This window comes from Postia placenta (genome assembly GCF_002117355.1).
Source record: "Postia placenta MAD-698-R-SB12 unplaced genomic scaffold POSPLAscaffold_15, whole genome shotgun sequence".
In the NCBI taxonomy this organism is placed as follows: Eukaryota; Fungi; Basidiomycota; class Agaricomycetes; order Polyporales; family Adustoporiaceae; genus Rhodonia; species Rhodonia placenta.
The window spans coordinates 8,827-33,196 of NW_020169846.1; the positions used below are offsets into that span (position 1 = coordinate 8,827).

The window sequence follows — 24,370 nt, forward strand, 5'->3', positions numbered from 1 at the left end:
AGTGACAGATTCCCGCACCAACCGGAAATCAAGGAGCGACGGGTGTAGCCGTGGATATGTGGGGGAGGGCAGACAACGCGATGTACAGGAGTTGGAGTTAATAAAGAATGGCTATGAACGAGGTGAAGGGCAGAGACATTACGTAGGAGACGGCGTATACGGCATCGGGTGGTCAGAGTGCGATCCCGACCTCCGCGTTCAAGTTTGCGGCAGCCCGGAGGCGAGAGGAGCTCGGCATGCGCATCATGCTAGCACGCGGCGCCGGTGCTGAGGCGGACGACGAGCGATACACCATGCCCGTGCCCGTCCGTGGCTTTTGCTTGATTTCAGGAGAGGGTGCTGGGGCGCCCCGTTGCGGCAACGAAGTCGTGCGGACAGGTTGGCGCGTGGGAGTGTGCGCCGTCATGGAGACCGAGCGCGGCGCGGGAGTGCTGTGCGTGGTGGAAGGGACACCGCTCCGCGGAACGCCCGAGAGGACGCTTCGCGAGAGACGCTGCAGTTCGCCAGACACGCGAGGGCGCTCGAGGCTCTTCATGCTGCCTATGCTGCTCATACTGCTCGCGGACAGCGTCGGCTGGTACGCGCCATCCCGTGCATGCCGAATGCCGCTCTGAGCGTGGACTTGTGGCAGCTTGAGTGGTCGCGGCACTGACGGCGTCCGCGCTGACGGCAGCGAAGAGGGCGTAGCGGCAAGGTTGCTTCCGCCACTCACCGACCGGCCCATGAACGCGAGCCCGGCGTCCAACTTTGGGCGCTGCATCGTCCGCCCATTCCGCGAGCCAAGGATTGGAGACAGTCCGGGCCCATCATACCCAACAGGGGTGACAGGCATGGATACGCTGGCACTCGATGTTGAGGACGTGGATTCTAGTGTCTCCTCCCGTTCGTGGATGTAGCCTAGTGTCCCAGCAGCCAACCTACCCGCGGAAGACGTCGATCGCAGCGATGACACAGACGTGCGGGAAGGGACGCCAGCGGTAGACGAAGCGGCGCTGCTCGAACTGACGCGCCGATCCTGTGGACAGGGGGAGCGGCTCAGTTCGCGAGGCCGGCCGTCCTTGGCGAGGGCGCTCAGGCCGGTCGCGCTGCCGATCCGCGAGAGGGGATGAGGTGAGCGAAACGCCGACGGCGTGGATTTCCTCTTGAGGGTATTTGCGGAGAGCTTGTGAGTGAGCGGGGACGGCGCATCCTCGTCCTCGCTGTCGCTCCAGCCGAGCCCGGTCGTCAAACCGATGCCGCCACGCAGGAGCTTGCCGTCGCGATGCCGGTGCCGCCTCTTTGCCGTGTCGCGTCCGTCCTTGTACAGCCCCGATTTAGTCATAACGGAGTCGACTGCAACGACAGCGCTTCAGTTGGGCGCGCGTGCACGAGCATGTGAGCGACTCACCTTTGGATGCTACACTCAGCAGACTGCCGGGCCTGCCATTGGACAACGACGGCGTGCCCACGCGCGACGCCTGTGGGAGCAGCTTCGAGTTGGGCGACAACAAGCCGTGGCGCAACATCAGATTCCTGCGGTGCATCAGCCGTCAGCGACCACAATCACATCACGGAACGCGGAACTCACGGCAGCGGCGTATGGATGTCGATGCTCGAGTCCGTATCGCTCCCGCTTCCGTCGAGCTCGCGCTCGAGGCGCGCCTCCTCCCCGTCCACGACGTCCATCGGGGTGCCCGTCCCGTCCAGCAGCACGCCATAGTCCGACACGAACGAGTCCTCCACCCACGCGTTGCGCGCGTACGCCAGCCCCGTGGGCGACTCCGGGCGGCCGCCCCGCGCGGGCACCGGGAGCGACGCCTCGCTCGTGCGCCGCAACTCGCCCTCGCGGCGGCGCGCGCTAGGGAGGCCCTCACTGACGTGCCGCCGGAGCGGGGCGCGGCGCGGCTGCGAGCGCGAGCGTGATGGCGAGCGCGAGCGGCCCGACAGACACGACGTGGAGGACTTGCGGTGCGGGCGGGGCGTGGTCGCGAGGATGGTCTTGATGTCTGGGCTGTCTGACCGCGGAAACGTCGCAGGCTCGTCGGGGGTGCGGGAGTCCGGGGGCAGGGGAGGCAGGGCCTTGTTGATGCTGGTCGGCTTGCGAGCAGAGGCGTACAAGTCGGAAGCATGCGAGGAATGGGAGCGCAAAACGGGTGGCGCGGAGACGGGCGCGTCAATCTCGTCCTCGTGCAGCGGGGGGAGGTCGCGCATGTCGATGGACGAGATCGAGTCGTTCGCGGAATGGCGCGCCCGACGCGTGAGGGACGGCGGGAGCCCGAGCTCGAGCACCTTCTCGTCGTCGCTCAGGTCGGGCGCGGGCGACGGCGCGGGGATCTCATCGAGCGACAGGCGCGTAAGCTCCGCGGGGTCCTCCTCACAGATGCGAGGCTCGAACATGGGCGACTTGTCAGCGTGCCGTGCATACGCCGACAGCGAGCCGTTTGACGGATACGACCTAAGGGAGCGCAGAGACGAGTCCGCAGGTGTTGCGCCTGCCGAAGATGAGAGCGAGGGAGCGGCGCTGCTCGCATTGCTCGCGAGCGTGGCCGTCGAGTTGCGCCGCGAGTAGCCTGACGACGACGTTACCGAGAGTTTTGACGCGCGACGTGAACGCGCTGCCGTGATGAATAGCAGCGTGTCGTGGTCACTGATGGGCGACGGGCCAGGTACGGGCGGAAGTGGCGACGAGGGCGGCAGTGTGGGCGGGGGTCCGAGTGCGGAGGCACTGTGAGGTGCGCTGAGGGGACTGCCAAAAAGTGCGCTGAGGGGAGTACCCAGGGGCGCGCTAAGAGGGGTGCCGAGGGGAGTAAACGGAGATGAGGGAATGTGGGACGGCGGGGCGGGGAACGAGGAGAGCAGAAGGGGGACCGCGTTGCGTTTGTCGCGGAGCGAGGAGCGCGACTCGGTTGTCAATGTGGATGCCATGGCGGGACGCTGCGATGTGTGGGTCAAACGAGCGGCGAACGACGAGGAGGAACGAACGCACTAGTTACGTGAAAAAGAAAAAGAAACGTGAAAGTCCAATCTAGACGGTGGTCGCGCGGGGAGGGTGATCGAACGGCGTGCGCGAGGCGTCGCGGGCTAGGGGAAGACACGCGCGTCAGCAACCGGTCGGACATGTGAAGATCGTGGTCTTTAGAAGCAGATGTATAATGGCGGTGACGCCCAGCCATCGCAGCCTTCTCAGACACAGGCTTCTTGCGAGCGGCTTGTACGGGGGCACCGCGGCAGCGTCACGTCAACAGCAGCCACGGGGACGCGTCACAGTAATGAAAGCGCACGAACTGGCGCTAGTGATTGAGCCAGGTCTCTCTGAAACATGAACAGCACCAGCGTCGAGAATATGAAAATCAACGGAGACCACCGGAAAGCTGACTCTATCACTATGGGTGATCGGCGCCCTGCGATGGCCGACTGCGGGACGTGGTCCGCTGGACCTGATGCGGCGTAAGAGGGGAGCTAGTGTGAGCGCGACGTGCGCCATCGTGGCGTGTGGTAGGCTCTCAGGCAGAGAGCGACGGCGACGGCGCAGCGGGCGGAAGGCGAGCTTGGCGGAGAGAGAACAGGATAGTAGGAAGAAGAGACACACCTTGGCGAAGAGTGCAGCAATAGCGATATATGGAAGCGCCTTCAGGGGGTGAAAATCACATTGGTATGACGCAGAAGGCACGATTCGGGATGGCGACGAACCTGGTAACCCAATAATCCAATCCAGAGACTCCAAACGACGACGGGAACGTGAGCGTAAAGGAGAGAGACGCGGGGGCTGAGGAGGAGGAGGGTTACGCATCAGACAATGGCAGTCCGCGGAGACAGGCGCACGGACGCGGAGGAGAAAAGCGGGCGGCTCACCCTGGGCGGATGTGGACGAGCAGTGGCGCAGGGACCTCACAATAGCGTGCTGTCCAAAACGGGCGAGCAGGAGAGCGCGCGAGCGATAAGGCAGCCGGTGGGGGGAGGGACGCGACCAGGCGCAGAGAGGGACGTGAAGCGAGTATTAGGAGTGAATAGACAAGACCAGGAACCACCGTCTCTCGCGTCGACAACTTGACCCTCGCCCAGGGCCAGAAACCCGTCCGGCGCCTCTCCCTCGGCATCAACCCCCTTCCCTTCACACACTCGGGCTGTTCTCTTCACCCGCCTTCCTGATCATCATGCCGTCGCGTCCTTCGTCTCTACTTTCCGTGTACGCCATTCTCACGATACACTTCGCGCAGCAAATGACCTCTCGTGCTTCAATTCCTGCTCTGCGCGCGCTATAGACCACTTCCTGCGGTATTCAATTTTCTCGTACAAGAAATCAAAGAAAAATCAAAAGAAAAGTTAATTTACCTAATCAGTATTCCGGCCCCTAATATGGAAGTGAAATCGAAGGAAAATCGATTATGTAATCCATTTTCCATTGCCTCTTTCAATTTTCCTTTGATTTTTCTTCAATTTCCATTCAGTTTCTACATCAGTAAGATTCACTAAGTGCTATTCGCTTTTAATTCAATTATTATTTGATATTTTGTGCAGGAAAATTGATTCCTGCATGCAGTGGACGTGATAGCCTGTCATCATTTCATTTAACAAGCCATGGCGTTGGCTGCTCCGAACAATCGGTCAGTTCCCCGTTCATCGCGGTCTGTCTGCCATGTCTCTTCGCAGAGCCCTCCGATCGCGAAGGGCACCATCCGTCTCTCCAGAGCCAGTCATCCGTGGCCTCTCACTCGCATGGCTCGTGCTGTCCCGCCCGGCGAGTCCCACCCCTGCGCTCCGTCGCCGTAGCAATTCGTTTCGCACGTGCGCTCCTCGCCACCCGGTCTCCAGCCGTCTGCGACGGGCTGCCTGTCAGGTACCGATGCGTCAACCCAGGGCCACATCCCGACAACTTCGGCCTCCCGAAACGTACATGCTCAATGCAAAATACTCGGCACCACAATCTGCCTGATCTGACCCTGCTGAGGGTTGTAATACGGACAGTCGGCTGCTCGTTCAGATACGCTGTGGTTTTTATTTCAAATCTAGTTTTGTATCCGCTTGAATGCAACACCCCTATGCCGGATGAAACATGCGTGTCGGGGGATCCAATATATCAAAAGCCATTCATCAGCACGGAGGAGTAAGGCGCGAGCGAGCGTGGGTCATGTAGTCATGTTACAGTCAGGTATGTTAGAGAGCCTGATGAGGGCGTGGTACGTAGCATGAGCGCGGGGGGAATACGCGCTATGTTAGCAGTTCCACACACCACGACGGACAAAGCGCCACAGGACTTCTCTTTCTCTTTTGCGGACATTCCGTGCCGGACTGGAACACTGACCGAACGAGAAAGCTGGTTTTTGAGCGCGGATCTACTCCGCGAGTCTTTGACGCGCCGCTCGCCACTTTCTTCTGATTGATTCATTGTATATATCCACTTTAATCATCCGCTCGCATGCACTTACATGTGTGACTCTCCAAACCAACTGTCCTCTTGCTCCCATAAGCACACCGGCGTTTCCTTACTGAGATACGGCCTTGCTCGACGACCGGTGCCATCTCCCGCTGCGGCAGCCCAAACACGATGCGCGTGCCCCTGGCGATTCGAATTTGACCTCACGGCACGAAATCCCGACGCCGCACGGGGACATCTTCCGCGATCATAGTAGCCGGACGCCGGACATTGACATTCAAATTCAAATTCGGTCGTCGATTGCCCTTCCCTGCATGGGCCGTTCGGGACCGTGCCAGCATCCATTTGGCTGCTTCCACAGGGTCCTGCTGCTCGCCTCCGCGCCCAAACACTTCCTGACTTCCCCGCCGCTGGCCGCCTTGCGCGCCAGGGACTAGTCTGCGAAATGGCTGCATCAGCACTTCTCGTTCGCTGCCTGCTTTGCCTCTAGGTACTCACTCGTGCGGCACAAGCTGCGACGCGGATGCTTTTTCAGGAATTCGTTCACCACCTAGTGAGTTTCATACTCGGTTTCTCCAACAGCGCCATCTCTATATCTCGTCCTGCACAGACCTGCAAGGAGTGAATATCGAGATAGTAGTTGTAGAATGTCCTCGTCTAGAGTACCTTCGAGCAATCGGTGAGACCGCTAATATACATCTCATTCAGACTCTCAAACGAGCAATCGGCCTGAAGCGCACATCCTGTGCGTGCCTCAATCAGATAGTGAAGGCCGTGTCGATGCGTGACGGTCGTGCAGCGTAGGACAAGCAAATACCCACAAGGACTTTTTGAAATAGAACCTCACAGCCGGCGCAGGCAGCTGTCACACGCACTGCAGAGAAACTGGGTATTATATTGGCACAGAAGGACGATCACACAGGGGTATAGAGAGGGGTGAGTACCTCAAGCTGGGACCGATTCAGGCCTACGAAAAACCTATTCGCAACTACACACGGCGCGTCAGCGAGCGTGTCGCGAAGGCGCCTGATTGACACTCACATCTCACCGTTCATTTTCGCAAGTGTCTTTGCGGTCGCGTCTACATTTGCCGACTCTCTTGGTCTTCACCAGGCGGATACTGTGCCGGCTCCTCCGTCTCTGGGCCTTCAGGTGACGATCTCGGTGTCTGCCGCGCGGCAGCCTCAGCCATCATGAGGTCATGGAGAGACAATGGTCTCTGCTCGATCGGTGCTGCTGTCGGGACGTCATTCGACTCGGCAGCTCCTGGATGTCCGCGCTGCACATGCTCGTCAGGGCGCGACGGCGGCGTGCTCATGGACGCCGCGGGCGAGGGGTCATGTTGGATCAGCATAGGCGCGCCCCAAGGTTGCGGCGGCCCATACGTTGGCTGCGGAATGGCGAAGTCTACTTCTGCGCCCCAAGCAACCGGTGACGCGCTGTAAACGGTGCGGTCAGCAAAGGCATCAGGCTCGCAATGCAGACTGGACTAACTTGGATTGGCCAGCAAGCGGCGGCTGTCCTGCGGGGTGGCCCATGAGGAGAAACTGCGCCGTCTCTTGTTGTCCTTGTATGCGTCTTGAACGGGACGGTAGCGGGGCCACGGGGCGTGACGGATCTCCTGCACGAGGTGGCAATGGGGCCATAGGGATGTCGGAAAAATTAACGATTTGCGAATAGCCATCTTCATCGTGAGTATTCTCCGCCGAGGCGTCAGACGAACGATCCTCATCCGAGTCGCCTTCTTCTGTGCTGCCTTCGGAATCATCGTCCTCGGAATCATCGCCCTCGGAATCATCATCCTCGGAACCATCACCTTCGGAAGCATCACTCGCCGCAGAGTAGGCCGTTGCGCTGTAGTCGTCGTCATCATCGTCATACCCGAGATCGACCTCCAATTCATCGTCTTGGGACTGCGCATCTTCCGCGTGATGGTCGCCATCCTCGGCGTGCATCTCTTGCCCACCCTGCAGGTCTTGCGGGCCGTTCGCTGCTAGCCAATTCTGGAAGAATTCGAGGATTTCAGGCCCGGGCGCAATCGGCGGTGAAACAGGTGCCTGGCCCGTACGTGGGGCAGCATAGTGCGAGGTGACGACATCAGGGGCGACATAGCGGCTGGAGGAGGAAGCCTGGTTGAGCATGAGGGACGCGGTGGGAGGCGGTGGCGCGGGCTCGTATTCCATGAACTGCTGATCTGTTGCAGCAGCCGGTGGGAGGGACTGTGCAGCCCACTGGTAGCCGTATGGCCCGGCTGTGCTCGATGGGCCTTGCCAAGACTGCGGGGGCATGGGCTGGTAGTACGAGCTGTCGAGGGTGGGTTGATAGCCTCCCTGGAGCTGCGGCATCGCATCCATGTTCACATCATCTACTTGCTGCTGCCCGTCTTGCCCTGTGTTCCCGCCATTCTCGACCTGGACGTTGGGTACGTCTTGCGCTTGCGGTTGGCCTGAAAGCCCCAGGAGTGTCAAGGCCGCGTTAAAATCAGGTGAAGGTGTATCGACGGGATTTGCTGCAGCAACTGGACTCGGGGGCGAGGGCTGCTCTTCCGCGGTGGCCGAATTATCCGGGGAAGGGGCCCGTACCACAACCTGCAACGGGGAAACCTGGGCAGCCTGGACAGCTTGCTGATGATCCTGCAGCCAAGGTGATGCGGGTGGCGTGGGCTGACGTGGAGGGGCGCAGTCGAGCGTGAACCCATGGCCGGAGCTTTCACCATGCTGAGCTGGTGCGTCCTGCACAGGCTGTATCACCTGCTCGACCGATCCGACCAGCCCGGCTTGCTCGACTGGCTTCGTGTCTTGCGAGTCCTGCGTACCCCAAGAATCGCGGCCGTCTGCCTGTGCTTGTTGTTCCCCCTCAATAGATCCTTCCTGAATCTGCTCGGTCTCCGAATGATGCCTGCCGTGGACGTCGTGATGCATATGTTCGTGGCTTTCGCGCAACAGTTCTTCCTGTTGTGTCTCCACGCCCTGCTCGCGCGCACTCCCTGCCTGGTCAATCTGCGCCTCTTCTGGATCAGTCTGTGCTTCGTTGTGGCACAGATGGTCCGCAGCGTCAGCCTGCACGTCCTGTTCCCGCACGCCTTGCGTACCATCGGTCTGCATGCCGTCCTCGCATAGGCCTCCCCGACCCGTCTGTGCGTCCCGATGCTCCGCGTGAGTGGTGTGTACGCCGCGTTCGCATAGAACCTTCTCTTCCGTATGCACCACCTGATCCTGCACATGCCTCGCTTTCTCTGCCTGCGCCTCCTGATCACGCCGACGCTTGGCCTCCAGATGCATACGCTCGGCCTCTAGGCGAGCATGCTCCTTCTCCAGCATCTCCCGCCGTTTTCCCAGAGCCACCCGGTCAGCCATAGCCTGTACGTGCCTCCTCTCGGCCTCCAGGCGTTCTTCCTCCGCCTGCATGCGCGCGGCTTTGATTCGCGCATGTCTCTTCTCCAGCATCTCGCGCCGTTCCTCCAACTGGATCCGCTTTGCAACAGCTTCGGCGCGCGTTTGCTCGGCCTTCGCACGTTCCTCCTCCGCTTGTGCGCGCGCCGCCTCGTGCTGGAAGCGCTCCTTATCCGACGTCTCGCACTGCTCCTCCAGTTCCTTCCGCTCCACAATGGCCCGCATGCGTCTCCATGTGGCTTCCTTGCGTTTCTTTTCGGCCTCCAGACACTCAGATTCGATGAGCGCACGCTTGTGTTCCACTTGTTCCCGGACCCTTACACGCTGCTCGTGCTCCTTCCTCATCGCTGCGCGTTCCAAGTCCAGTCGCGCACGCGTCGACTTCAGTAGCGCCAGCGTCCAATTGACTTCTGTCTGCCGTGCCGTCATTGCCGCATAAGTCCTTGTGAGCTCCGCGCAACGATCCTCCCACTGAGCCTGCACGCCCACGGCACGCTGGACCTCCTGCTCGACAAATGCGAGGAACCCCTCACGTTCGCTCACCATGGCGTCTCGCAATAGGGCCGGGCGAGCGCTGTGGTACTCCATGATCTTGATGGCTTCGGCGCACACCTTGGCGTATCTCTCGCAAGCGTACGCGGTGCGCGCCATTGATGCCTCTTCGGGCATGAGCGCGATCCGACTGGGGGCCCACGAGGACTTGGACGACACTAGACGCAATTGTCAATCAATGCCACAGTAAATGAATTACAGATATTTGTACCTGGCGTGGAATTACTACCGTGAGCTACTAAGGCTGCCGTCCGTTGCTCGACATGCGCTGCCATCGATTCACTGACATCGCATTGGTGCGCGTGTGGGAGGACGGTGGGTACGGGATCGTGGTCTGCGGAGGCGCATGGGACAGTCGGCGAAGCATCATCGCGGTCCAGAGAGCTCTTTCTTGACCGCGATGGTGCGCCGCCATAAACTATACCCACGAGCTTGGCAACAATGTTGCCCTGTACGCTATGATCAGTATGCATGGCATCCACTAACGCGCACGTACTCACCTGGGTATATCTCCACAGACCACTGTGGGTAGATGCCATCTTCTCATTACGTTGAGTGTTAGAAATCTTGATCAGTGCGTACACTCCCCACACCATCGCGACTGTAACGGCCACGGCCACGATATGAATTGGACGAAGATAGCAGGTATGGACCATGGATGCAAGGTAGGCTGGGCAGAAGTGGTTGTCCAAGTCAATCGCATCGTCGTCCCAAGTCAGCGTTTCCGGCCACGCATCCCCGATTGTGGAGGCTTGGGTAAACGTGGGCGTCGATGTGGAAATCGTAGGCACCGACGACGACGCCACAAATGGTGTAGCAACGGCCGGAGGGTGCAGCTCGACGGGAACAGCGACGGCCGTAGGGGTCCAGAGGATGATATCTTTGCAAACCCCTGTGGTGGACGACGGAATTAGATGCCAAGTCGGGTAAGCCGGAAGTGTGGGATGGGTGGACCTAGGCGGCCAAAGTGAGTAATTGTGGCGCGTGCAGATATACACAGCACTCACCGGAATGAAAGTTTAACCTCTTCAGCAATGTATACCAAGTGCGGGGCAGCCGCGTCGATGAAAAGTCCGACAATTTCAGGTACATATAGATGGTTGGGCACCTGCATCTGCACGACAAACGTGAAGATAGCGATGCCGATTTGGCTGGCTATCTGAAGCCAGAGCATGGTGATTCAACTGCTCAGAGTTTTCTGTATAGCGAAAAAAGCATCCGTGTTAGCCATACTCTCTGTTGTCTAACGGTGTCGTCTCGTCAAACGACGGCGCCACATAATGAACCATTGGTGCACCGAGCCTCAATGGGCAAGAAGGCATACAACAAGTCAGACACTCACAGAGAGATAGGATGTGATTGTTCAATGCGCGCGTGAGTGATTTATCAAAAGTTGGTTAGAGGATGAAGATTGTCTGGTGAGTGGGCGTCGAGAGCAAGTTGGAATGTTGAAGACAGCCAGAGCAGGCAGCCTGATACACGGGGTTTGCGGAGATCTAATTCTGATCCCACGCTGCGCGGAGTGCCCCTCCATTACCATAAGTTTCTCTGTGGTGCTTGTTGTGCCCAAGTCTTGAGGGACACGAGAGGCACTGTTCGAACTCCGCGATCAGGACAAAGGACCCAGCATTCCGCGTGAAGCACTTTTGGTACTAGTCGATCGTAAGCAGGTTCCATTCCATATCTTGATTGACTTGACTTTAACTGCATCTAGCAGGGAGGAATACGTTGTAATCTACCTTGTTCTGCAGAATCGTAACGAAGCCATGTTGATTACACGAAATGAATACACTGACGCCCGGTCGAATTGTTCGGGGGTCAACATGGCGGGAGGTGTGCGTATCTTTATTGGTTGGATATACGACCCTTTAGACAGCCTCAGGGATGATAGGAACACCTTTCCTTGCGAACAAGCTGAAAACAAATGTGCCATTTCCAATCAGAAGCGTAACTACGATAGCTGAGCGCGCCACCGAAATAACTACAAATGAAAATGCAGGAAAACGAGCTATAAGTTCTACCGATCAAGCCCTAGCGAGTAAGGGAAGGTATGCACGGCACTAGGTTTCAAGGATATCAGCCTACTTGTAGCTGGCAGGAAGATATACTAAAGCAGCTCCCAGGTTATGCGCGAAACGGACATGCAGGAACAGACCACTTCAGCTGAGGACGTCACGCTTACTTGGCCAACAGCAGCGGCAGTAGAACAACTTTCCCATAGAGAACGACAGTCCCGTCGGCGCAGGACATGAAGGTGCGAGCGAATGGAGCAGATCATGTAAAGCACAGTTTACCGAGCTGATGGAGCAGCGCGCCGAAGCCGCCGAGTGAAACGCTCAATTGGATTCCGTACACACTCAATTGAAGCCAGATGGTAAACGACTAGAGCGCGAGTGCGTGTTAGCTGCGGAATAATGTGCCAGACTGACGCAAGGTTCTGCACAGCTAGTTTACGCGCTTGCCCTGCTGGCGGCAGAGCATTCTCGATGGCAGATAAAGCGCGGTTTTTTTGAGGAAGAATATGAATGCATCGAGGAGTCCTGTGCGTGATCCTCACGTAGTGCGTTGATTACTTCCAGCAATTCCCAGGTGCAACCAAGACACATCACGGCCGGCGACCCAACTCTCGCACAGAAAGCCGGCCATTGATCTTCGATATCGCCATCAAGCCAAATCAATTATACATACCAGAAACAAGCACTCGGGAAACTGAAGCCCCCATCGCGCACACAACCTCGAAACTCCAGACGTCCGAAGCCCTTCATAGCAGATATGCGTGTATTCAATGTTGCTCTGCAAGAGAACATGGATTCGTCGGCCACCAATCGCGCGAAGCAAGAGCCTAGATTCAAAGGATGATATGGCGCCAGCCAGATCTGAGCCGAGCATAAACGATCGAGCACACTGGGTCTTCAAGGTCAAGGATTGTATCGGAAGGGAGTAAGTATGGCTGGGTGAGTGATTCTGGCTTCGAATGGCACGTGCCGGACGCGTCGCTGCCGAGCACTGATTGTCAATCGGATTGTGACTGCGTGTCTGATGGCCCCTGTGACGTGACGTGATTCTCGCGCGTACTTATTTTGGACGGTGCGTGCTGACCCTTTCTGAGCTGAGCATTTGCATATGCAGAGCACTTACTCTTCTTCTCCAGGCAAAGCGCGAGTGCATAGCACATTTGACGCTCCGCGAACAGGGACAGAAATATTAAGTGCGACAATCTCGAAGTTGCGACCGTTTCCTACGCGACCCCCGGGTGCTTGCTCTCTTCTGCATACCTACCAACCGTCCTCGGCGACTGATGAACTTCCATCCGAATGCTCTCTTCGTGATCTGTTGCCCTCCACCTCGCCGGTTGCCCTCGGCCTCGTGTGGCCACACAGTATAAATTGTATCGCAATGTCGTCTCGATTCCACCTTTCACAGGTGCTCGCGAGCGGTGCACGCACGTCTGTACAGCGTACAGCTTCCCGAGTTCGCGCACGAGCCTTCCACATCGTCAATCCCTAAGATGTTCGCGCACACCGTGCTCGTGGCTGCACTCCTCCCGCTGACGCTTGCGTCGCCGCTCGCTACGCGCAACATGCATGTCCTCGCCCGCAGGTCGGGGCCCCCGGCGGGCTTCTCCGTGGCAGGTGCCGCCTCACCTGACGCCGTGCTCAACCTCCGCGTTGCACTCACCCAGAGCAACCCGGCTGGCCTGGAAGATGCATTATACGACGTCAGCACGCCCTCGAGCGCGAATTATGGCAACCACCTGACCAAGGAGGAGGTGCGTATGGTTTAGTTGTGTTGCAATGTCGATAGTGACTGATGCCTACGTCACGCGCGGCCGCAGGCTGCTGCATTCGTCGCACCCACCCAAGAGGCGACCGCCGCTGTCACCAGCTGGCTAAACAACAACGGGGTGAACTACACAACACTTACCCCGGCCGGTGACTGGCTCAGCCTGACCGTGCCTGTCAGCCAAGCCAACGAGCTATTTGGTGCACAGTTCAACGTCTACACTCACGAAACCACCGGGCAGCAGGCCGTCCGCACTATGTCGTACGCCGTCCCACAGACCCTCGCGGCGCACCTCACTGTTGTCTACCCGACCACCACGTATGTGGTCCTGCACAGCGCGCGAGTCCGCTGATTTACCGCCTTGCACATACAGATTCCCTTCCACTACCTCCGTGGTTCCCTCATTCAAGCGCCTTGGGCGGCGCACCGCCTCATTCCGTAGGAAGGGCAAGGCTGGCGGTAAAGCGGGCGGCAAGGCGAACTCCACGTCGTCCGCATCGGGCGTTGCGGCATCGTGCGCGAATACGGTTACGCCTGCCTGCCTTCAGAGCCTCTACGGCATCCCGACCACTCCAGCCACGCAGTCGTCCAACCAGTTGGGCGTCAGCGGTTTCATTGACCAGTTTGCGAATCAGGCGGACTTGAAAGTGCGTGCGCGCGCTCACTTGTTGTAATTAAGCTGGCAAAGCTGACTATGTTGGGGGATCTGCAGACATTCCTGACGGCACTGCGCCCGGATCTCTCTTCATCGACTACCTTCTCCGTGCAGACCCTTGATGGCGGAGAGAACTCACAGACAGCCCAAGACGCTGGCACGGAGGCTGTGAGTCATATTAGGGGACACCATAAGCCCGCGTTTACTCACAAGAGAGCATGTATGCAGAACCTGGACACTCAGTATACCGTTGGGCTTGCCACAGGCGTGCCCACGACGTTCATCTCTGTCGGCGAGAAGAATCAGGACGGCGATCTGGGAGGCTTCCTCGATATCATGAACTTCCTTCTGAACGAGAATGACCCGCCAGCTGTCCTCACAACGAGCTACGGCGATAACGAAGATGCCATCCCTGTCGGCATGGCAGAGTACGTGTCATTTTGCAATGTTTTGCAGAGAACGGGGGGCTAATCATATCCGCGGCAGTAACTTGTGCAATGCAGTCGCACAGCTCGGAGCGCGGGGCGTGTCAGTCCTCTTTGCGTCGGGCGACGGTGGCGTCTCGGGCTCTCAAGCTGCCCAATGTACTGACTTTGTGCCCACGTTCCCGTCCGGCTGCCCCTAGTAAGTCTCCATCGATCCTATTCTTCGTCCTCACGCTCATGCGTACGTCGTCTCCTTTAGCCTGACGTCCGTCGGCGCTACGACGGGCAACTCGCCCGAAACCGCTGCATCCTTCTCCGCGGGCGGCTTCTCGAACTACTTCGGCACGCCGTCTTACCAAGCGACCGCAGTCTCCACATACCTCAAGACGCTTGGAAACACTAATGCGGGCCTGTTTAACGCAAGCGGGCGCGGGTATCCTGACGTCAGTACCCAGGGGGTGAACTTCGAGATCGTTGTCGACGGGAGTGCGGGGACGGTCGACGGCACGAGCTGCGCGAGCCCGACGTTTGCGAGCGTAATCGCGCTTTTGAACGACCAGCTCGTCGCTGCGGGGAAGAGCACGCTCGGGTTCTTGAACCCCTGGCTATACAGCACCGCGGCGAGCGCGCTGACCGATATCACGAGCGGAGACAACCCGGGATGCAACACGAACGGTTTCCCTGCAGTCACTGGATGGGATGCGGTGAGTCGCCTGTGCAGCATGGTGCCAGGATATTGCTTATGAATATTTGCTTTAGGTCACCGGTCTCGGGACGCCAAATTTCGCGAAGCTGCAGGCCGCTGCTGGGCTTTGATGTTCGCTTTTTGATGCTTATCTAGTTGGGGCCTTGGATGTTAAGGCGGCAATGTATTATTATGCATATAATTCAAATCGCATACAAATACAGGCGTGTTGCTCAACTCTGCAAGTCTCAGAGGTTCGGAATCTTGATCTCGCAAAGGCATCGTGGTCACTTGCCTACGACATCGCCGCAAAGTCTGGCCCTTGTGCTACTCAGTGCAAGGTTCTCCAATCCTGAGTGCTTGTCTAGCCTTCATAGCGCATGAGTATGCAGCTAAGAAATCTCTTGTACATGGACAGGACACGGCTGCAGCAGTTCTGGTCTACATAATATAGATGCAAACCGTGCAAAGCGCAGATTCTTGGGCGTCTACCAGAGTCTGCGTCAATTCTGGGCTGCCTCTTCGGGTCATCCTTCGCCGTCACTTCGTCTGGCGCACCTCAGTCTTTTGCAATATATGGATCTGTGTATCAAAGGAAGCTTGTGCCTCAAGTCTGCCTATGTGATCCTGACTACACCGCAAGCAGGGGCCTTGCTTTTTGTCTTCTCGGCTGATGCGGAGTTCCAATTGTGCTTTGTATGCTCTGCAGTGGCGATAATCCAGTAACAATGGCGTCGCGGAGTAGTGTCTTTAGGGGTCAAAGCTTTCAAGATCTAGATGTGATCGCTTTATATAACGGTGGCGGCGGTCTCTCGACCATCTTGTGCTCGACATTCACTCACCATAAGATATTGTGGCGCTCTTGCGATTGCATACCGTCTACTCTGTGAGCGTTAAACACTGCCATTATCCTCTCGTATCGTCTGGTCAGCGTTGTACACTGGCTGTGTTCAGCTTTGACCATGGCAAGAAATCCATGTGGCGCCGTTGCTCCGATACGAACGGCACGCAGCTGGACATTCAGCCCTTTGCGAACCCTGGACATCAGCAACTGATGCTCTCGAAATTACTTTTATTCAGGAAACACCGTGCATCACCGTTATGTTGTGGCTTCAAATGGCCACTCACATGGGCATTGCCCTGCTCAGCCTCGTCGCGCGCATGCAGACATATGGCAACCCATACCCCACCCAAACCATAGGACTGTTCATCGACGCGGTGGTACCACACCTAAGGTTAATTGCTACGGACGTGGTATGCTTGTTGACGTAAGTGAGGCGGTTGTGGGTGCGCTGTACCTTCTTATCCATCTTCGCAGCGCTTCTAGTTCCTCCCTCCCGGCCTATCCTACTCGGTATGCAATTTCTGCACCCCTGACGACAGCACAATTCAAGGACATGACAATATGGACGCCTACCACTCCTCCTATACACGCAAGCTTGAACTTACCACAACTAATTACGCCATCGGTGCCGTATCTGTCTACTATCACCACGCCTCTCAACCATACATCGAGGATGCGGCTAGAATTCCCGCCGACGGATCTCGTGGTCTGGCAGGCGCGCACCAACATATCGGCCGGTACATACAAGTTGGCGTATTGTGTCGCGAGTGGCATCTTCATCGTCGCTGCATGCTGCATTTACAGCATCGTGAGCCTGCACAAGGGCTCAAGTAATTGCATATTCTCTGCGTTCTGTGATGATCAACGGTGGTATTCCTCGGTGCGTGGCGTTCTGTATGACATGTACTGGCGGGGAGCTCATGGTTTTGTTAGCGCAACGGCAATAAGCTCTCATTGAATCCAAACTCCGGTGCCATCTCGCAGCCCAAGGATCTCAATGGTAAGAGTGTTGCAAAAAGCCCTAAACCATCGCTCATCCTTACCATAGGTAGCACCAACAGTCGTCTCATACTTGGGAATGTGCTAACTTTCTGTGTCTTGATAGAGCTGTCAGCCAGACACATGGATTTATACCCCAACGCAGCATCCGCCTCTGTCAATAGTAGCCGTGCTGCATATACTTTGAATACCCCGTATGTACGAGGCACCTGAACATCGCAGACGGTGACTGAGCATTCGCCTAGGAGTCAGCAAATGGAATTTACCAACCTTGAGGCTACGGGAAGTATTATACCCTCTGTAAGTATCAATCTACGAATCAAGCATTCGACCAGCTCACCCAAGCGTCGTGCAGAGCAACGAGGCAAATCCCGAGGAAACACTGGAAAACATCTTTCTGGATTTCACCGCCATGGAGCATGCTTTCCCAAGAGAGTTCGCAGAGCTTAGAAACAGGATCCGTAAGGCTCAGTCACAGATCGATGAACTACAAGCAGAGTGGAAGGTGCGGCTAATCGAGTTGGACAAGTGGCAGACCAAAATCGACGGATTACTCGTGGAAGTGGACTCACAACGCGCTCGGTTGGATGAAGAAAGTGCGAAGTTGGAGCGTGCGCGCGTCGCGGTAGCGGAAGAACATGCACGGTTAGAGAATGGCCGTTGCCAGCTAGCCGCAGACCGTGTGTTGCAAAAGGAAGAGCTTGTGCGCCAGGCGCTGTCTCACCGGGCGGAGAGTCTCCGCGATCAAGAGGCGCAGACAGATCAGACGGAGGTGCAAGTCCCGCATCCAGGTGCGGGGTATCACGGAGATAGGGTTTCTGTTCGCGAGCAAAATGAGCAGGGTGCGCAGGACAAGCGGGAGGAACAAACTCCGCAGAGCGCGGCTTGCAAGGGTGCAGATGCGCTCCATATGCCGACGGGAGGATCCCACAGGTCTAGGTATATGCCTTCGTCTATCTATGGTTACTTTCTGCCCTTATCTGAAAGTTTCCCGCCTGACAGCGACTTTGGACCTTGGGCTTTTTTCCCTATGTTTGAGGACGGGCCCGCTGCCTCGCCAAACGACTCCTTATGGCCCGGCGTGCGAGCCCCTCCACTCGCTCCTGAGCCACAAATTATGTACTCGACGGGCCCCAAGAACGTGCTGTACAGCACGCAAGCAGAGGATCACACATCACACGATCGCAGCTACTCTCTCTCCACAATGCACTATACACTGCGGCATGCATCCGCATCATCGAATAATCACCAACGGTTCGCTGGTGCGGAATCCTCAGAATACCGTCGAATGTTAGATCTGTATCCCATTGGATTCAGGAACATGCCGCCCCCAACGATCCCTCCTGAGCCTCAGATCATTTATGAGACTGCTCCTCGATCCTGATCTTCTGGATGTGGTGCGTGTACTAACGCGTGAATACCACGCCAATAACTCACTAAATGTCTTCAGGATAGTTCACACCTTGCAGGCGTATTTTTCGTGACGTATACCCATAGCGCACTTTATACCTGACCGAGGTCTATAGAATCTCTCATATTACGACAGTGCCTTTGGAATTCCAGCGCGTCTTGTGTAAGGCAGTCACTGCGAATTGTGCGGGTCAGACACGGCATGGGGACCAGTTTGGTCTTTCCAAACCCATCGCCGGTTCTCGATGTTCGTCGGTACAACGCTTCGAACATGTGTGAGACACTCGAGGTCGGTCTCTCCGAATTCATGCATAAAGAACGACCGAGAAAGAAAATATGTACAACTGATGAACACACACGGGTATCACCCTCGTTTCACCCCCCACCGCTGCTTAGATATATACTTGCGCCATTTCTGCACGTCCTCCCTCGCGAGTAGCTTATCTATCGTGTAGAGCTCCCTCGCAAGCTCTTCGTTGCTCGCAATGTGGTGCACCGTTGAATGACATGGTCGGCACAGCCACGCGACCGAGTTGAGCATGACTTCGGGGTGCCAGGCGCGCTTGCGGACCTTAGCGTGAACCGCGCGGGGGATGAGATGGTGGTATGTTAGGGGCACATCGCGTTCGCAGATCTCGCACGCCTCTGCACGCGTACGCGACCACACGGGTGGGGGTGCACATGCCTCTGCAGCGTAGTCTACGAGCACGCGCCGGAGGAGGGCCTCTACGGCGTTCTCGTCGTCTGCAATGCGGCACGCGACGAGGGTGTCTACGAATGAGAGTGGCATGTGCGCGAGCGGGAGTGCGTCGACGTCCGGGAGGGCATGGCGAGACTGATGCGAAGCGTGACGCAAGGAGGCGGGAAGCAGGGGCCAGATCTCGGAAGCGAGGTAGGAGGTGAAGTCATCGAGTGTAGGATTACTACTGTCTGGCTCTGCGCATGGAGATGGGTCGAGGAGGCCAGGGAGGATGCGGCGAGCGAGGCAGGCCTCGAAAGTGGCACAGTTGGCTGTGGCGGGGTCATCCATGCCGCGTCTCGTCCATGTACCACTCTGATCGCCGCGTCGGCTGACGCCGCTCGTGGCATGCGCATCGATCAGCATTACGACCTGCGCAGGCCCTTGCTTAAGCGGGCCTCAGAGACGTCCAAACTGCAATTCGATGGCGCGAGCAACCAGTGGACGCTGTATAGTAAGGCACTCCCCTGCGTACACTATTCCTCGAAAGACTACGACCGACGCGGTCGTGATGACGTGGTATGTGTTCGAGCTTGAACCCACATCTCGGGTCCTTATTTGCCTGTGGTCGCACCAGCTCCTTTGATATCGTTCCGCGGTAGATTACAGGGGCCGACTTCGGCACAATGAGGACGTTGGCTTTACCGAGTCCGATGCCTCGAGCGAAATCGACTGTGATGACGTATCTGACAAACTATACTTGTTTTCTACGCGTCAAAACAACGATATTTCGGCCCTTGCGGCTGTTCCTTCAGACTATCTTGTCATGCGTGTCGCTCTTCCCGTCGACCCATACTATAAGCCTACCAGCACAGTCGCAATACTTCGATTCCTCCAGACGCATCCCTGGCTATTTGTTTCCCGAAGATCCTGTTTCTCGCTTCAGGGCCAAGAGATGCTGAGCTAGTATGGTTTGCCGAGGAATCACTAGTTCAGCACACTCATGTTGCGAGAGATCTGACTTTGTCATAGGGCCTATGGTCAGGCTCCCATTCATCCATGATGACGGCGACGTGAGACTCGGTACATCCAGCAGCTGAGCCGCATGTTCGAGGCATTACCTCTGCATATTGCGCTCGTTATCAAAAAAATCCGGTCGTTGCGGCCGAACTTCTCTCGCCAAATGGGCGCACAGGCTATGACCCTGACAATTACAAAAAACCGTACGAGGTAGTCCAGGCTGCCGACGCACTTCGTGCGCTCCACCCCGACTTCCTCAAGACAAGTCCAGATGCGGAGAGCATGACTTACGTCCTGTTTCGCGACAATCCTTGCGCTAACAGCATCCCCTCGCCGACGCTATTATCGACATCGGCACTAAAGCCGTCCACTGGGAGGGCGTATCTCTCCAACCGGTCTGGGAAGTGTATCTCTCAGTTTCTCAACAGTCCGGACCTAACTCCCCTTATGTATGAGCGTTTTCCAGTGGGCCGCTTCGGGCTCCGGCTATCATCCCTTCGCCAAGTGTGAGAAAGACCAGTTCCACGAGGTATGCGAGCAGATCGAAGTGATGCTCCTGTCTTGTCCCAGTGTCTCAAGGCTCTTTCTGCATCTCAAATGTTGCTTTTGCGAGATATGTCGAGAACTGCTACTGCAGTTGTTCAGCCGTCAGTATCTCGTTTTCACCATGAGATAGCACTATACGTAAATATGTTAGATTTTTGAGGACCGACGGCGCATTGACTGTAGCAGGTATCTGTCTTCGCATGCAATTGTACAAAGTTCTGAACCAGATTATCCAGTGAAATATCCATCTGCAAGAACATCACTCGGACTGACGTGGACGATGGACGATGAATGACGGTTGATATTGTCTAGATAATAGGCCCATTGCGCCATGTGCGTAACCAGTTTCACTATGCATTGTCGGAGTCAATGAGGTCCTCCCAAACATCTGCCTCTCGTTCTTCTGACTGCTCGTTCACATTGTCGACGAAGAGCCTTTCTTGTTCCGATGAAGGGTTCAACCGAAGATCTTCTATCCACTTTCTTTTCACCGCGAGCGGAAAATTCATCCCAGACAACGAAAGAATAACACTATTCCATGACGGCAGAATCCGATTAGAATGGCTCCGCGCAACAGTGCCAAATACACGTACTTCTCTTGGTCGTTGCCGAATTGGATCTACGTGAGCGGTTCCGCAGCGCTGAAATTGATGATAACGAATAGATACCGGAGATCGTGTGGTCGATACAAAATATTGTGCCCCGCGATGTCGCAATGAGCTACACCCAGTGCATTCATACGGAATGTAATTGCAAGTATGTTGTTGGCCTTGTGCAACGAGTGTGTGTGTGAACGCACTATCCTGTAGAAATGGCACATTACACGCACCAAGCTTCGGAGGGCGCTGTCATCCAGCTTGTACCGACTGAGTACAACAAAATTGCCTATCTCTCCATGTGACCATGTGACACATCATTACTCGGTCATCCAGCGTCTGTCTGCATTTAGCAAGCACTTGCCATTTACGATCACTACGCCACAACGCAGATCGCTGCACGGACGTATTTTCGACGGCAGCGCCTGGTATGTATTATGTTTACTGTGATTGAATGTGATCATACACGCTTTATAAACCCGAAGTAGTCGTGCCTCCTGAGTCGGGCTATGGCACTGGTCCTGCTGGCCGACGCGGAGTTCCAATTGTGCCCTTGTATTTCTTGTAATGGCGACAATCCGGGGAGACAATGCAGACACGGGGAGGGCCTACCCTGTTTAGGGTCGTGGTAATCCATTAGGTAATTTTTCCCTATATTTACACGCGACCGTTCCGTGGTGGCGGTCCCTCGACCATCTTGCACTCGGCCATCCCATACCTTCGCCACAACATACTCGGACATACCTACGAGTTACATATCATTTTAGTTTGTGAGTATCAATGCTCTTCTTCAACATTAAATATGCCCTGGTCGTGGTTGAACACTGCACTTCTTCAACCGTGACCAGGAACGTCCTGTGGCGCCACTCAGCGCGTTGCTGGATTATTCCACATTCAACACACAATTGATATAGATATCTGACACAAACTCTCGCAGTAGACTCAAAGCAAATAACTACTCAACAACAATGCTCTGGCTACAGATAGCCAGTCATATGGGCATTGCCCTCCTCGCCTTCGTCGCACAAATGCAAGGACACAACACCCTCTACCCCACCAACACAATCGGACTACTCATCAACGCAGTTTTAACGCACATACCCACGATTACTGAGATTGCGCATTCACTTGTGTAAGTGAACTTGATATGCATCGCCACAATTACTTACCTTGTTCACACAGCGCCATTGCCCCCCCTCGCCCGGCCTACCCAGCACAATATCCTATCCCCGATCCGACAACGATGACATCAAAGGATTTGATTCCGTGGACGCCCACCATGCTTCCGGTATCCGAGGAACGCCAGCCGTCATGCCTCATAACAGCACCTGCCCCGCCACCATCGACTGTCGCGGAAATGGACAATTATACACTGGTATCGCAAGTGGCTTACCTCACTATGGATCCTATTATCTTGGAGGAGCATGTAGAAATCGGGGAACCCATGGATATGTCGCAGCTAACGTGCCTTCTCTGGCGTGGCGTCCTGGCAGTCGCGATTGTGTGCGGAATCTATATCGTTACAATGGCGTTCATGAACGGTATCATGAAGAATAATATCTATGCCAGCCGGTGGCGCTCCTCAGTGAGTAGTTCCCAACTTCATCTGCGCTGTGAGCTCACCGAGTTGCCAGATCGTTGTCTCCCCCATGTTTGTCTCGTACACAGATGTTGGTGCAGCCTCGCTCTTCCACGCAGAGCTCGCGTTGAACAGCGAGGATGCATCGGCGGACTTCCTCTCTAGTATGGTGAATATCATCTCCGGCTTGCGAGTGGCCACTGGCCCTGACTGGAACATCTACGACAATGGTGAGTAGACACTCGTACTGTATGTGCCACAGAGAATAATCACCACGACGACAGACTCAGATTACCAGGTGCATCTAGCTCAAACGGCGGAAATGACACATGAGTCAGAAGCTGCCAATAACGTACACATTACAAGCGAGTTCAATGCGTCTCCTGCATTTACTGCAGGTACGGCTGATGACAAATTCACGTCTTAAATGAAGATTCTAATGCCTCCCCCATTATCAGAGTATTCTGCGAGTCGTGTGGCTTTACACTCAGACACAGCGCCGGCACACTTCGGTGGTGACGATGCTGTATATAACCCCAATACCCTAGCCATACAAGATACCCAGGATGCACAGGAGACTGCTGACATTAAGCTGAAAGAATTGTGCAAAGCCGTAGAAAATGTAGTCAAAGTGAGTCTAGTGCGTCTTTCTCAGCACGTGTGCTCATCTGACGATGTTCCTCAGGTAAATAACCCTCCGGAATCCACGGACGATGACGCATCCGCACATGCCGACTTGACAACTACCGCTTCTACTCATGAAACAGGCATCCAGGAGCAGGATGCTGGACCAGATGGATGGCACGCACTTGAATGCGTTCATTTGGGACAAGAGAGCGTACAAAAGAAGCCGAATGAGCGGGCGCTGACCACAGGGGACGATGCAGGTCCTGCAGAAGAGAATTTTGGTGAGCAAGAGAAACTGGAACATGGGCCTCAAGCAGAGCGGAAGAAACACAAGAAGGGAACCGCAGAGCTCATTCAAGAACAGGAGGTGAAGATCGCGCAAGAACAGACGGCCACAGTCGATCAGACTAAGAAGAATGGATCATGCGAGGAGAACAAAGTCTGCGAAAACATCGAGCAGCTCGAGAAGAGGAGGGACTGCGCTACACTCCAACAGAGGAACAAGCAAGGGAGCCAGGATACGCAAAGCAGAAGGCGGAGGAAGCGTCGCCACTCATCAGCAAACGGTGACTCTGCATGTGTATCTGCGAGACTGTTTAACGTGAACGACAGCCACGCGCAATCCTCTACACTCCCTTCCGCACGCGAACACATCCCGACAGCGACGTCCGGGATAACCTGTGTCTCAATGTCCCATGCCAAGCCGCAGATCATATACCAAACCGGTCCTGAGGTCTTCAACATCAACTACACTCGCGCACCGAGTTCGTTCGAGCACTTCGTTTTCAGCGACCTTCCGGAAGGCCCTCTGGGGTACCAGACGCCTGTCCTACCAGAGGTCAGCTGCGACTACGAGAGGGTCTACATCCCGACCCCGAATCCGCCGAGATCGCTTCGAGCCACTCCGAGCAGTGCGCCTAGTCGAGTTGCACCCTCGGTCAATGTGCCGTCTCCCTCGCCGACATCCCCACCCTCGGGCGAGGCCAGCGGATCGGCCCAGGGCGAGAGTACTGAACGCAGAAGACCGAGAAACTATGGAGAACGCGCATTCCAAAGCGCCTTTGCTGCTGCATTGAGGCCTCGCAGGGAGCGGTAGGATAGTCACCGTCCCAAGCGCACCTCAGGCCATCATCCAGTCCTGCAGGACGCGCGTCCACCGATAGTCACCGAGTCTCGACAGGAGCCTACGTTCTCATGTTTGCGCGCTTAGAGCAGGCCGGCCATA

At 56.2% G+C, this 24,370-nt stretch overlaps 6 protein-coding genes across 6 annotated transcripts; 3 read left to right on the forward strand and 3 right to left on the reverse strand.

The window, feature by feature from the left end:
* Positions 1 to 172: 172 nt before the first annotated feature.
* Positions 173 to 2,904, reverse strand: POSPLADRAFT_1036279 (hypothetical protein; the record flags this gene model as incomplete). The annotated part of the gene is made up of 3 exons (XM_024477143.1): positions 173 to 1,332; positions 1,388 to 1,512; positions 1,568 to 2,904. The coding sequence occupies 3 exons, from the start codon at positions 2,902 to 2,904 to the stop codon at positions 173 to 175; spliced, it is 2,622 nt and encodes an 873-aa protein (XP_024334911.1).
* A 3,530-nt stretch (positions 2,905 to 6,434) lies between these two features.
* On the reverse strand, positions 6,435 to 10,471 carry POSPLADRAFT_1153921 (hypothetical protein; the record flags this gene model as incomplete). The annotated part of the gene is made up of 6 exons (XM_024486788.1): positions 6,435 to 6,792; positions 6,848 to 6,971; positions 7,077 to 9,455; positions 9,509 to 9,746; positions 9,798 to 10,251; positions 10,305 to 10,471. 6 exons carry the CDS (start codon positions 10,469 to 10,471, stop codon positions 6,435 to 6,437), a joined length of 3,720 nt encoding a protein of 1,239 aa, XP_024334912.1.
* A 2,334-nt stretch (positions 10,472 to 12,805) lies between these two features.
* On the forward strand, positions 12,806 to 14,976 carry POSPLADRAFT_1154089 (hypothetical protein; the record flags this gene model as incomplete). The annotated part of the gene is made up of 8 exons (XM_024486808.1): positions 12,806 to 13,066; positions 13,133 to 13,398; positions 13,523 to 13,727; positions 13,793 to 13,903; positions 13,964 to 14,163; positions 14,222 to 14,359; positions 14,420 to 14,864; positions 14,920 to 14,976. 8 exons carry the CDS (start codon positions 12,806 to 12,808, stop codon positions 14,974 to 14,976), a joined length of 1,683 nt encoding a protein of 560 aa, XP_024334913.1.
* A 1,274-nt stretch (positions 14,977 to 16,250) lies between these two features.
* POSPLADRAFT_1049401 (hypothetical protein) lies at positions 16,251 to 18,072 on the forward strand (the record flags this gene model as incomplete). The annotated part of the gene is made up of 6 exons (XM_024479739.1): positions 16,251 to 16,426; positions 16,494 to 16,569; positions 16,623 to 16,689; positions 17,024 to 17,627; positions 17,676 to 17,950; positions 17,984 to 18,072. 6 exons carry the CDS (start codon positions 16,251 to 16,253, stop codon positions 18,070 to 18,072), a joined length of 1,287 nt encoding a protein of 428 aa, XP_024334914.1.
* A 390-nt stretch (positions 18,073 to 18,462) lies between these two features.
* On the reverse strand, positions 18,463 to 19,128 carry POSPLADRAFT_1154188 (hypothetical protein; the record flags this gene model as incomplete). Its single annotated transcript, XM_024486823.1, has 1 exon — positions 18,463 to 19,128. The coding sequence occupies one exon, from the start codon at positions 19,126 to 19,128 to the stop codon at positions 18,463 to 18,465; it is 666 nt and encodes a 221-aa protein (XP_024334915.1).
* A 2,779-nt stretch (positions 19,129 to 21,907) lies between these two features.
* POSPLADRAFT_1154157 (hypothetical protein) lies at positions 21,908 to 24,241 on the forward strand (the record flags this gene model as incomplete). The annotated part of the gene is made up of 6 exons (XM_024486817.1): positions 21,908 to 22,071; positions 22,122 to 22,524; positions 22,574 to 22,748; positions 22,803 to 22,916; positions 23,010 to 23,149; positions 23,204 to 24,241. 6 exons carry the CDS (start codon positions 21,908 to 21,910, stop codon positions 24,239 to 24,241), a joined length of 2,034 nt encoding a protein of 677 aa, XP_024334916.1.
* Between the last annotated feature and the right edge of the window lie 129 nt (positions 24,242 to 24,370).